The sequence below is a fragment of the Ceratina calcarata genome, unplaced genomic scaffold (assembly GCF_001652005.2).
Source record: "Ceratina calcarata isolate Rehan_Ccalc_2016 unplaced genomic scaffold, ASM165200v1 scaffold301.2, whole genome shotgun sequence".
Taxonomy (NCBI): domain Eukaryota; kingdom Metazoa; phylum Arthropoda; class Insecta; order Hymenoptera; family Apidae; genus Ceratina; species Ceratina calcarata.
The window spans coordinates 535,276-548,998 of NW_017152577.1; the positions used below are offsets into that span (position 1 = coordinate 535,276).

Consider the following 13,723-nt stretch of genomic DNA (forward strand, 5'->3'; position numbering starts at 1 on the left):
TAATTTTCTGTAATTATCATTTTTGTAAAAGTCCATTGTTTCAAATATTGGACACAGCTTTTTATTGCATGTCTTAAACTTTGGCAGAGATCTTACGGCTCATAGAACCTTAAATATCGAGGGAACCTAAAGATTATGTTGAACATTTTCTCCGTGATTGATGGTCAATATCGCGTATCGATGCTCCTCGTTAATAATGTCAAAGACTGATGCACTGCAAAAGAGGTTGCGTCGCAATCCGACTATTAAAAGTGCCGTAAACTCGCGGAGCACACAGCCGGATCCATTAATTACCGGACGGATTACGCCGAGCGCGATGATAAATAGTCGAATACGGAGAAAAAAAATATTGTCGAAACTATCTACGGCTTTCTCGGCCGACGCAATATCCGACGTCGGCGCACGGGATATAACGTTCGCAAAGAAGACTATCGCTCCGCGCCGGTGTACTTTAGAAAACACGGTAGCCTTGTTTTATTCCTGGCGAGCGGACGATCGAGCACGTGTACACGGGAAATTGAACGATGAAGATAAATGAGAAACTCTGACGCGACGGACTATCAATATCGCGCAGCCGAACGCACCGCACCGCGGCGGGACACGCGTTCAAATCCGAGCTGTGAAAATGATCGACCGCCTGGCCTGGCTCTCATTTGCGATGGACTTCCGGTTCGCCTTACGCCGCGCGTTTTCACCTCGTACAGTTCGTCGCAGAAAACTGATAAAGTATCAACTATATGCTATCTTCATCTGTACAATGTATTGGGTTGGCGAGAGAATACTTACAGTTTTCACAAATAGATAAGCAGCTGTTCACTTAATCTATATACAATGTATTAGGAAGTGACACTGTTCACCTGAGTCCTCGTTGCGAAACAATAGAACTGGAGGAGGCCAGGCAAAGGAACTGACTAGTATAGCAATTTAAGATTAGGAATTTATTTATAGTTGTTAGTTTAATTTTCACAGATGAGATTTATTTAACATTGAAAAATCGAAATTACTTTCTAGCCAACATAATAGAATTGTAAAATTATATTTTGATTAAAATCTGAATAAGGCGCGTTAAAAATCGAGAGTTCGGTAAGGGATTTTATTTATTCTAGTACAGGAAGAGTGACCTGAGGTCAAACGTTCTATTCCCCATTGCCAGTGTTAGCCTTCACAGATCTGTTTTTCCTCTAAGAGATCTGCTTCGATGGGAGCAGTTGTGCTCATTAGATTTGCTCTATTTTCTAATTTCCTTAGAGAAGCGTTTAAGTGACTCGTACGTTGTACCGTTCGATCAAGATTCGAGATGAATTTCCTCGCGAATTATTATTCTCGCCGGATGAATGTAATTGAAAGAAAATCGTCGAGCTCGCTCCGGGCTTCTTGGACGGCCTTTCTCTTTAATTATATTTAATAATGTCGGGTTCGGCCGCGAAAAGTTGTACTCGGACCCAGTTTCACGCGCCTCGAAAACGGTTCGATCCTTCTCGCCGATAAACACCGACGCGAAGCGCGCTTATTTCTTGCGAGAGAAAAAAGAACGAGCGGTAATTGCGTAACTCTCGTTCGCCAGTCGCGGTCCTCGGTAATTTCGGAGGACACGAAGAAAGATGGCTTCGGGGATAAGAAAAGGGATTGTGGGTTAAGGATCCAGACACGCTTTAACGAGCCGTGCGAGACGTAACGAGACCTCGTGCAACCCCTTCTCTTTGTCGGTGCGGGGAGCGGCGGCGGCGGCTTCGCGATTCCGACGGCTCCTGCCGGGCGTCTTTTCAACATGTTAATTGTATATTTGAGGCGAGGCGATAAACAAGGCCGTGGTTCCTCTCTCGGTAGCTTCGCTGCCGTTGGAGTCTTCATTACAGCCGAGGTAATATACAACCCCGAGAGGACCCCGAGGGTACCACTCTCGATCTTCTCCGAGGAGTTATGAAGTCCGATATACCCGGTGACCCGGCAGACTCTCTGGTCGAGCTTCGATCAGCGGAATCTGATTTCGGGTCAAAAGGCCTCCTAGAAAGGGACGATTACCGGAGGAACAATCGACCGATATTTCCCTCTAATGCCCTCGAGGTTTGCTACCTCACCGTCCTTTCTTCAAGACTTGCACTACTCGAATTCTTAATTCGAATTTTAATTCGCGGTATTAGTCAGCGAGGATCGCGATTGTTGCAGCGCGCAATCTCAGCGGAAGCGGCGGGTCCCTGAGTCGAATCGCGATCTCGCATCGTCGGCCAGTGCCTCGCGGCGTATTCCGGAATAAGGGCTCGGAAGAGCGAAAGAACCAAAAAGAAAATAACAGAACACGGGCGCGATCTCATCGTGAAAGCGGGTCTCGCGACGAGCGCACGCACACGCTCACGCACACGGGCGTGGATCGATTGGCCTTCGGGCACCGAAGGCGCGAACCGGTTCCTCAACCGCGACTCGATTTTCGACGTGGAATTTCGTGGCCCGAACGCCGAGACCCGGAACCCTCTACAGCTTTTCTTTTCGGGACCGGAGGCCGGCGGGACGCTTTATCCGCGAAACAGAGGTAGACGCGAAAGAGGAAACGCCCCCTCGGTGTCAGATTTTATTTATCGCCCCGTGGCTTTTTGTTTCACGGTAAATACCCCGGGCATTTAGGAGTAAGACGTTCCCCGATTTATGGTCCTGGCTCGAGTTCCTCCTCTTGTTCCTTTGCCACGTCTCGAGCGCTCTTGACTCCGCTCCGCTATGGACCTCTTCGCGTTTGATCTGCAGGCAGATTTATTAACAACTCGGTGTAAAATGAAATTTTACCGTTATTGTCAACATTACGTAAATGCCCCAATTTCTACTCACCGTCGTATTTCTCCATAATTTTAATACAATATACATATAAAATAAATACTAGAAAAATTGATTGTAAATGATTTTGTGTCTGATCTAAATGTATATTAAATTCCATGTGGGAAAGTGTCGTTCATCATAAATTTTAATTTATGCATCATTTCTGTATGTTCAGTTGATACCGGAATTATGCTTAACTGAGTAGAAACAAGGACGTTTATTAACCCTTCGAACTGGAATTCATTTACAGACAGTCAATTTAATTTTTAGAGAGACATAAAAACTGAAATAATTTGTTATTAGTAAAAATATTTGGTTCATTTATTTACATGAAAATAACACTACCAATCCTTCTTCATCTGACTGTTCAACACTGTCATTATCACTTATATTCCTTTCTCGGATAATATTCTCATACTTTATGTGTTTATGATAAAACTTCGTGTGACAATTCTCACTGATCTGTTTCAGATAAACATGGAGGCAGTGACGTCGACCGATTACGATTCGCCGAACCTCAGCCGTAACTTTAACCAGGTCGGCTTCAACACGTACAACTACTCGCAGTTCGAGGAGAAGTACAAACCCCGGCAGGTGTTCAAGTACGGCGACGAGTACCTCGAGTACGGCCGGAACTCGGTCAGGCTCGGACCGAACGAGAAGTTCGCCAGGCTGTCCTCGTCTTCGCGGCACCAAGACGGTGGCAAGATTGATCAGAGGTACGTGAGGAGCCACTCTCAACCGGAACGACAACACCACTCGACGCACGAGACCCGGTCGAAGTCGCAGGACTCGCGAGAGTTGACCTTTTACGAGATCGATCCACCGATCAAGGTGGATCAGCATCACTCGAAACCGCATCGTTCCGCGTTGGAGAAGAGCCAGGGTAAAAAGGAGCTGACGTTCTACGAGATCGACGGACCCACACAAGAGAAGATGAAAGATGGCAAATTCGAGTGCAAGGAGAAACGAGAGAAAACGTACGGAGCGATCCAGGAGAAACTGATACAGGGGAAGCATTTGAAGCATCAGGAACCGAAGGCGACTGCTCCACCGAACTATCAATTAAACAGGTCCCAGTCTGACCTGACCGAGTGCCAGTTGCCGAATTATTACCGGCATCAGAACAACCCTTACATAGATCCGCCCAAGTACAGACAGTTCGACAGACCGCCGAAGTACCAGGAGACGCCACCGAAGTCTGAGCCTCCACCCAAGTACTCCGAGGTGGCTAAACGCCAGGAAGACTACAAACGCGTTCAGGTGAGTGCTTATTCACGAGACGATATTTCCTGAGTACTTTTCCCTATTACTTAATAAAATCCTTCTCCATGCGATCGAGTATCCTTTGTATAATCGCGTCCGTTCTCCCGATTCCTCGAATCGAGGAAGAGGGACACGTGCCTGTTGAGGACGATTAACGTTATCAATTGTTCACGCGTTAACGTTATCAATTGCATAATAGGAGGAGAGGGGTAAACGGCAAGGAGGAGGAGGAGGAGGAGGAGGGAGCGTCGGTGGTGGTGGCAACTCGAGCAGGGGAACCGGCGGCACTCATGGCGCCGAGACGCCCTCTAATCTGGCCAGTATCACGCCAACCGCGCGAGAAGCAACACGGGGTCCCTCGTCGCGATCGCGGTTAGCTTACAAGACGTGTGACACGCGTTTCCCGGGCAACAATAATAACGGTGCGAGCAAAGAGGACGCGTATCAGGATGGTAGCGAGGATTCCGAAGTGACAGCGACCGCGTCGAGATGTCACGCGGACTCGTCCAAGTCCCATCATCATCCTCGGTCTTCCGGTATCGGTGGTACCAGTGGTGGTAGCAGTGGTCCCGTTTCTGGTAATGTTTGCCACGGTGCTCCCGGTGTTCCGTGCGATCCGTCGAACTGCGACAGGTACAAGGGCACCGTGGACTCCCTGTTGAAGGCCAGCGAGGCGGTGCAAGGTCGCCTGTGCGACAGATCGATGCTGAAGATCGAGAAGCCGTCGGCGAAGGCGCACGAGGTCAAGTGCGACAGGATGAAATCGTCCGCCCAGGAGCAGCTCGGTTACAAACACGAGACTGGGAAGGGGTCTAAGGGCCACGACGGGCACGGGTTCAAGGTCGAGAACATCAAGTACTACGGCGAACTGAAGGGCTACGACTTCAAGTCGTACGGGACCATAGACAAGCCGGCGTCCACCCACGAGAAGTCGCACGCGGACAAGAACGGTCACGACAAGTGTCACTCGAAGACCTCCTCGTCGTCCTCGGCGGCAGCCATGCAGAGTTACGGCCTGTCGAAGGTCGAACGTCCTTCCGAGAAGAGCGTCTACGCGGACCACTATTATCACAGATCGTCGCATTCGAAGCCGCAGAACGCGTATCAGGTGTACCAGGAGACCAAGTACTCGTACAACGTGAGCGGAGTGCCGGGGACGCCCGCGCAGGCCAGCGCAGCCGCGGCTTTCTTTGCAAGGTCAGTTATTCAATCCCTTTATTAACTCTTACATACACAAATTGAAACGACCGAGTATGTGTAAAATTTTTTAAGCCATTATTAATTAACAATTATTTATTGAAATTTACTTCAATTTCACCTCGTCGAATTATGGAATCAATTTATTTGCGAAAGTGTAGGCAGAATAAATCGAATCTACCGTCTCCTTGTTTAAAAATTCGGTCAGTTCATTTGCGACAATAGTATTTACTCGCGATCGCGTTGCGTCCACCTGTTTCCGGCGCTGATTTACGGCCTCTCGTTCTTACCGTACCTCTCATTGTTTCCCCCTGGCTATCTGTAATTGTCCACGGTCTTGGCTACCGTTTACGTGACGCCTTCTTCGGTCGGACGTTCGTTCCCTCGATCGGGAACAGGCTTTATCGTGAACAAGACGTACTTACTGCACGCTCGCCACACGGAATATCCTCGCGTACACGATTTCTCTCAATCCTTTCTTCATCGGCTCGACTTCAATATCCCTTGCAAGTTTTCTTAAGCCAAGTAAACTAATATAAAAAAAAAAACATGCCTACATAACGCAAACTCCCTAACGCAAACACAATATTTCTATTCATTTTTTGCGAGCACGAGTTTTCTCGTGAAAGTTTTTTAACATAACAAAAAATCTCGGACTTCAAAGCTACAAGGACAGTGGATCATATCGTCGCTCCGAATTGCACGTGCTCTGCTATGATTGCAAACTGTTGACGACTATTTTATTCACGGGCTCGCACGTACCTGCGCACGAGCGACCATTCACTGGCTGGGTATCCTTTGTTTAAGCGTCGCTTTTTACACCCCGGGAATGAACGAACTGAAAAAAAGAACTGGTCCGACAACTGGCGTACAATTTCGCTTGTTCTTGCATCCATCGAGCTCTCAAAAGGTGGTTAGGGGTTGCGTTTCGGCGAACAATCGCAGGTCCGCGGTGAACAATGCTTACCAAAGGGTGTCGTGCTCGTTTTTCTTAAGGCATTTGCTGCTTTGATCTCACGTTCTCGAAACGGGAATAACAACGCCCGAGTTAAACTATAGAATTTAATTGATAGTTATTAAGTAAGTCGAACGAGTTGTTCGTAGAAAGCAGATTGTTACGTAAAATTGATATTATCAATTTAGTAATTTGTTCTATCCTTTTAGTATTGATTTTTTAGAGATAACATTTCTGTTTTTTATAAATATTCTATGAACTCCGCAATTTATCAGTCAATTTCATGGTAGAGTTTCACTGATGCGAACTTGTTATAAGTCCTTTTTATATAATTACTCTTGCAAAACATTTGATACGATCTATTCAGATAGAACCCCTCACGGGGATATTCGCGTTTTCCCTTTGACCCCAGAAGACTCGTTTAATAAACCCTGGCAGGCTTGATGGCACGTAGAAGCGCGCGGTTGTCTGCGAAATCGCGAGTTATTAGTCGAAAGTAATTACCATCGGCCACGGTTAATAACGATCTATCGGGAGAGCCGGGGCTTTCTCAATCGCGGCAATTAACGGAAATACGGGAGAAGGTGCATGAGCGCGGACGGGTTTTTTCTTCCCGTGGCGATATGAAAAAAAGGAGATCTCGGCCCGGAATGTCCACGGTGTACGCGTCGCATGTTAATGAAAGGTGGAGAGACTCGCGATTTCGAGCGAAATTCCAGATCGCGGCAGAAGTAAATTGCAACCTCTCGTTTCGAAGGAATGCGTTCTTCTCGGTCGCGATTCTCGCTCGTTCCCGCCTTAAACAGCAAGAACTGCCGGTCGTATATCGTTTTAATGGCTCGCTGGTGTCGATACAGGACCGGGAATCAAGTTTACCGAACGAACTTTCGAATAGACAAACGCGCGTCGAGATTTTATTCCCCGAATCATTTCTCTCCCCCCGTCGCGTTCGTATATTTTTTTTGTCATTGAATTTGCCCGCGCGGTCGGCGCCTCGCGTCCAACAGGATTCATCGGAATCGGTGCTCGTCGTCTCGTAGGAAGCGGCCGAGTGCGACGAGAATTGAAATTAATCGCGCCTCGCGAATCGCTCCGGTCGTCCGGTCTCTGTTCTCTCCTTTGTACGACTACTGGTTTCGGCCCGATGAGACAATCGGCTTCACGAATTTATTTCGGCCGCGATACACTGCCTCGTTTGCAACTTCAGATCTTCCTGCTCTCCGTTACTTTTCAAGCTTCATGAATATTCGTGCGATCAGCTTCGTCTCGTCTTATCTTTTTCGCGATACAAAATAAAACTAAATAGCAATGAGTCGGTCGCAGCTTCCAAACATTTGTAGAAAAATCGTATATATAAAAAAACGAATTTCTATTTAATTTCTAGAGATTCAGGCGAGGATGTAAAAATCAGTGAACTTGTTACGGTTCCCTGGTAAATAAAATTGGCAGAGGGTCCGCGGGTGGTAAAGGAAAGGTAGTGAGAATGTCTGGCCGTATTGTTAACCATCGTGATTTTATTGGCCCTTTATATTGCCTTTGCGCTTCTCTCAGTTTCTGTTCGACTCCTCGAGTCGCCGGGGGCTCCTCCTTATTCCCTTGTCCTTTATCTCGCAGGCCTCTCGGTTGAAAAGCATTCTGCCACGAAATGATCTTCAAGTGAAACTATAACGCCCGGCTCTGTTCCGTAAACGAGTTGCATGATTCCGTCAAAACGTAGTAATAGGAAAGAATAATGGAAGGTTACGTCGTGATTCGTTTCATTGTGATCCTTGAATAATTTTCATTTTCGAAGCGGTGAGAGGCGCCGTCGGTATTGAAATGCGCGAACGCGTGCCCACGTCGTTTCAATGAACGCATAATCTATCGGCGATTATTCGATAAAACGAAGGAAAAGGGAAGAAAGCATCCGGAGTCCTGCCGACTTCGAATGACACACGCGTTCCTCCGTCCTATACATATTTATGCCCGGTAACGATGTTCGCCTTGGATTCGTATATAGAATGAATCCTGGCCGCGCGCGCGCGCGCGTATCAAGGAGATCGCGCGGACAGATACGAGAGTGGTCCTTAATTGGACAGGTGACATTTCCTCTTTGATTTTTCTCGCGGAATTCCTTCTCCCCTTGCGCGATTCAAAATGCTGTTAATTCCAGAATTTGTCTTCCACGGAACAGTTTGATAAATTGAATATTTCATTTGCCAGTCGAAACTAATGTTGCACATACACTTTTTCACATTACATTCTTCGTGTTTTCTGCACATCCAGTTTTTCTATAAGCGCGTGAAACAGTGATTGGAAATAAAAATTCCGAGAATGCACGTAGGCAAGGTTTACGACACACTTGTAAGAAATGAAAGGTTGATTTTCTTCGAGTAAAAAAGAAGAGGAAAGAGTCTCGGGTTTAACGATCGGACGGGAGGAGGCCTGAATGAAAGGGTCCACGAGTGACCTCGAAGGCGCCGGTCCAGGCCCGGCTCGGTCGAATATATCTTGTAGGTCACCACCGTGGGGTTTGAACTCTTGGTTCAACAGGTAGCGCTCCTCTCTCTCTCTCGTAGCCCGACGACCCGGCCCTCTCCATTATATTCATATCATGTAAATGCGCCCAGCCGCTCTCCGACTGCCACCCATTTTCCACCCTTTGCACCGAGCCAGACTGGTCTGTGTCGAACGCAGAGAAAGAAGGAGCGTCGCGTCGCGAGACGAAGACCGAGAACGAACGAGAGGAGAAAGGAGGGTCAGGTATATCGAGATAGGAGAAGGCACAGCTCTACTTTGCATTTATTCTAATGGGATAATACTCGGTGTCTTGGCACCCGGTCCGTGCCACCTCGTTTAGTATAATAATTCCCGCTATATACCTTCGATTATATCTCGTCGAAGAGGATTTATATTTTTCTCTGTTCCGCTGGGTAAGGCGCCGAGGCGTGGGCGGATTCTCTTTCTTTTATGACGCCAGCGCCGTGTTAACGCGTCGACTATTAACTTAAGCGACGTCCGTATGTCACTGTAATACCTACACGATACGGCTGGCCGTAAAGGATAGCCGAAATCGCGTTAAAAGGTTCCCAGGAATTAATCTGAGCAGGTCGGAACGATCGGTCGTACAAGCGTTCACGGCCCCCGAGGAAGATCTCGAGTTTAGTGACCGTCGGAGACCGACGACGGCGCGGCCCTCAGCGTCGTACAATTTGTTCCCGTGTCACGTTTAATTTTCAGCGGTTTTAATACCAACCGGAGAATCGATCCCTCGATTGAGACCTCGATTTCGCCAATTAGAGGTGAAACGCGGTTACGTCGCGTTGCGTTAATCGAAGGAATCTTAACGAGTTTCCGCGAGCGATTATTAAAAGTCGATGCACCGGAGAGAAAACCGGGGCGAAGTTTGTAATTATCCCGGTGGACGATGCTCGCTACGGCCAATTATGTCACTCCGATACCGATATTACTTTTCAATTTGATCCCGCTGGAGGAACACGTCCCCTCTTCCTGTCGGTTGTTTTCGTCGATTTTTTCTCGTTCAGACTCGACCGACGCTCCCGTTCATCATCTTCTTCGGGCGTTCGTGACGCCAATTATCGGCGAGTCGACGCTCAACGCGGACACCTATGATTAGCTGGTTAAAGGCGGGGTGGGCGCGACGCGGATATTGAAATCGCACGTTCGCGTAATTGCGAAAAACGAGGAACGAACAGGTAGTCGATTCCCTCGCCGGTGATGAACCTGGTCTAAATTACCGCCGCGCTAAGTGCCCGCCCGACTTCGTTTATTATTTACGGGTGTAATAACGGCGATTCGTCGCGACTGTTCCTCTCTCGCCACTGCGCCGCGCGATACCCGTGGAGCAACGAACTCTTCGCCTCTCGTCCTCTTTGAACGTAAAGAATCTTCGTCTTTTTTCGAATATTGTTCTTCGGACTTGTGATCGTGTCGCACGGGCTGAAGGAAGTGCCGGGGCTAAACGTAAACGCGGCTGAAAATGAAACTCCCGAGGGGGTCAACGAAGCGAATTATCGACCGGTTGGAACAACAGCTGATAAGCTAACAAAGTAGGTCCAAGTTAATTTTACGTGACTCAAGAGTTCTCTAGCCTGTCGCGATATCAGGGTCATTAGTTATCCGAGCGTTATATGCTCCGGGAACAACGATTCGAATCAATTTGGTGGCTCGCAACCCCCTCGGGGTTCGTGACCAGGCCATATATCACCGGACGCTCGAGCCGACGAGGCGAAGGAGAAATTGAAATTTTGTCCGGACGCGGTGCGTCGAGATTCCGCTGGTCCGAGAACGGGGAAACTGTCCCGACAAGGGCGCAATTACGTCGGATCCGTTCAGCGCGTAGCACGTTTCGAAAACGTAGTTAAATTGTTTTTGTTTATTCCGATTTTCTTTTTTCCGCGTTTTTTCGTTGTTGTTTTAATTTTGAAATGGTGATCACTCTCCGGTCCGTTGTTCATTGTTTCCGTCGTTTCGCAAATTGCACGGAGCACGGATGAAAAGAAACGGCAATCGGGCGAGACAATGACGCGACGGCGGAGGAGATTGTGCGCTGGTCGCGGAAAATTTACATACATGTTAATTGAATGGTACACGGACGAGTTGACGTTGTAATTATCAATTATTTTCTGCCCGTTGTTCTTGCGTCCCCGCATTAATTTACCATCCGGCGCCCCTCGTTTCCGCGCGGTTCAGTAAATTGACTTTTCCGTCGATTAACCCGTTCCTTTTTGTAAAACGGAGGCGCGCGACGTCTCGGCCGTTCCGCCGCTGACCGAATGTTGTTGTACAAATATTTCACGAACGAGGCGAGGCGATCATGCCGGCGGTGCACACGGAATTTTAAACGGCCACGACCATTTAGTAGCTCGAATCACGTGCGCCAGGAATTTTTCGCGGGGCTCGCGATTTTCTCATGATTCTTCTGCCCGTTTCCTCTTCGCTTTCTCTTTAATGATACAGACGGCCCGGTCCGGCTGAAGGGATCAAAAATGAATTCCCGGGAACCCCGTCGTCCCTCCCCGCGCGCGCGTGACTGATATTTAATTAGGCGTATGTTCCGGGGCCGGCGAAAAAGAGGCGAAGCCGGGGCCGCTTTTGTTTATGAATACGCGCCCACCGGAAGAAGCTTTATGAAAATACTCCCGACAATGGAACTAATAACGCGAAACGCAATATGCTTTGTACCGCTCGCTACGTAACTAACGAGCAAGACACGGGGATTAATCTGTCGAAAGTCAACGTCCGTGGTAACCTGCCGGAGTTTCCTGCGAACGAGTTAAAAACAGTTTCGGCTAGTCGAAAATCACGTCCCGGGATCGTTGCGCTCTTCTTAAGACATTTTCGCGCGAGGCCTTTCGCTTTTCTAGATTCAATTATAGATCCTCGAGCTACGCCCAGGAAAAAGGTCAGCCGCCGGTAGATAAATCTTTATTCGAGACGTGTTTCTCACTTCTGAGGCCGAGTGTCACGATTCTAGGATAATAACGATGTTTCCTCACAGTCTCCGTTCCTCCTTAATTTCTATCGAATCTATCTTTATATTTGACGTTTTATCTGTGATGTGGGAACGAGAATTTTTTCAAACGTGCATAAATCGTCGAACGCGAATCAGGATTGGAATTTTTGATTAGAGCGGAACTCGATCGACGTTGGTTTTTACCTCGCGTTACTTACGATCCGTAACGAGGTAAACGATAAAGCGGTAGGTACGCTCGGCACGGCGCGCGGCGTCGGGAATCGCCATGACAAAATAACGAACAGCTCAATTAGGCGCGCCGTAAAATGCAAATGTATGCGCGTGCCGAGTCGCCGCGGACGTGCTAGGCGAGCTTTTCTTGCCGCGAAACGTGAACGCGTGTCTCGCGTGGCGATGCGAGAGCATCGCCGCTGACCGGCCGGCTTCGATGTATTTGTTATTCCCGTCGCGGACAACCCGTTCGCGAACGAGCCTCTCAAAAGCTCGAAGATCCGGACGCGATACCACAATCTCGCTTCCGCCTTTTTCACAGCACGGCAAACAAACAAACAAAAAAAAGACCAAAATCACCGAGGTATTTCGAACGGGAGCGGCGTTCAAAGGATATTAAAATTTCACGGTTACCGGCTTCTTTGAAAATTCCCTTTGGTATCGAATGCCCATCGCATCTCGAGACTCCTCTCGCCAAGCGCGCGGAGCCCGGCACGCGCGTAGGTAGAGAAGTTGTTCGCCCGTGACCAAACGGATGTAATAACTTCAATTGTTAATTAACACCGGCTTTGTGTCGGACACCGAGAGGAAGCTCGATATTGCTTTTGCCGACGCTTTGTTCTTCGGTTGATGGGTAGGCGGGCTCTGGCCCAGGTACTCTTTGCGATTCAAATGTCATTTCCTAAGTCTCGCGTTGCGAAGGTAATTAATACCCTCGAATTTAATAACCAACCGTGTCTGCGGGTACGACGGCCCGGATGGAGATTTATGTTTTTAATTAGCCCCGGCTACGCCCTCTGTCGCGTTTAATTATGATCCCTGCGTGATTCCACGGGACCTTTGAATTTCCCGCGTTTGAACCCGGGACACTCGGGCCTCTTGTTTCAAGCCTGATTAGGCCTATTCACCGGTCGAAGCTCGCGCTCGTCTCTCCTAATTGGCCCGCTTAATTTCTATCAACCGATCTATTCGGACACCCAAGAACCTTTACTAATTGCGTAATAGATTATAGAGTACAGATTTATCTCTCGCCTTGATCGCGACTTAAAATCGTTGCTGATGACTGGAAATTCGAAACGAAAAGACATCTCGACGTCGTGAATAAGATTTGTCAATCGGCTGTTGTTGGATTGAGCGTAACTTTTTTACGTAACGGTCGATTCATCATCCCAGCCACTCGATCAACGCCTCCGGGGCGTTGCTCCGAAGGTGCAACCTGCAAAGAGGCAGAAAAGAAAGCAGAGATGAAGTCGTAATGTTCAATTAAATCTCTCGAAACAACGGTCAGATACGTTCTCCTGTAATTGTCGACGTTCACTGTATTGCGTACATTGGATTTCGGGACAGTAATCATATCTTCTGAGCTACACAATTTTTGGCCTAAATACTTTAATACCTTCTCTCCATTCATTGTCAATCATTTCGTGTAGTTGTTAGTTAGAATGAATGCAATTTCCTTCTAACTCAATTCGTTAAGGAATAATTGGCGATAAACGAAATAATTAATCGATCAGTTCTGAAGTATTTAGGACAGAAAAACATCGAATTCCACCTTTTTTGCAGGTATTAGGAGTACCTAAAACTTTTATTTAAAGCATTTTTCGAAATTCTGAGGAAAAAAAATTTTCAATTTTTCCGAGATTTTTCAAGGGGTACCCCTTCAGATTTTGCGAAATTTTCGTTTTTCGCCAATAACTTCTAAACCGTTGGATCTATGGGAAAATTGCACACGACTTTTTTTGTAGAGGACGACGAGATCTACAATTTCCATCTAAAAATTCTTCGCTAGCTTCAATAGTTTACGAGTAATTTGC

The 13,723-nt window shown here is 47.6% G+C and overlaps 1 protein-coding gene across 5 annotated transcripts in view; it reads left to right on the forward strand.

Annotated features, from left to right (window-relative positions):
* The window catches only part of LOC108624168 (kinesin-like protein CG14535), a 265,820-nt gene that overhangs the window by 108,759 nt on the left and 143,338 nt on the right, over positions 1–13,723 (forward strand). For 4 of the 5 annotated variants that reach the window (XR_003389064.1, XM_018023280.2, XM_026812899.1 and 1 more), the window contains 2 exons: positions 3,277–4,068; positions 4,271–5,268. Coding sequence is in view for 4 of the 5 variants with exons in the window: in XM_018023280.2 (XP_017878769.1) it covers positions 3,277–4,068; positions 4,271–5,268 (1,790 nt within the window). In the remaining variant the exon portion in view is untranslated. Of the gene's footprint in view, positions 1–2,456; positions 2,528–3,276; positions 4,069–4,270; positions 5,269–13,723 lie in introns of those variants that run through there. The other variant, XM_026812898.1, reaches the window with a different exon arrangement.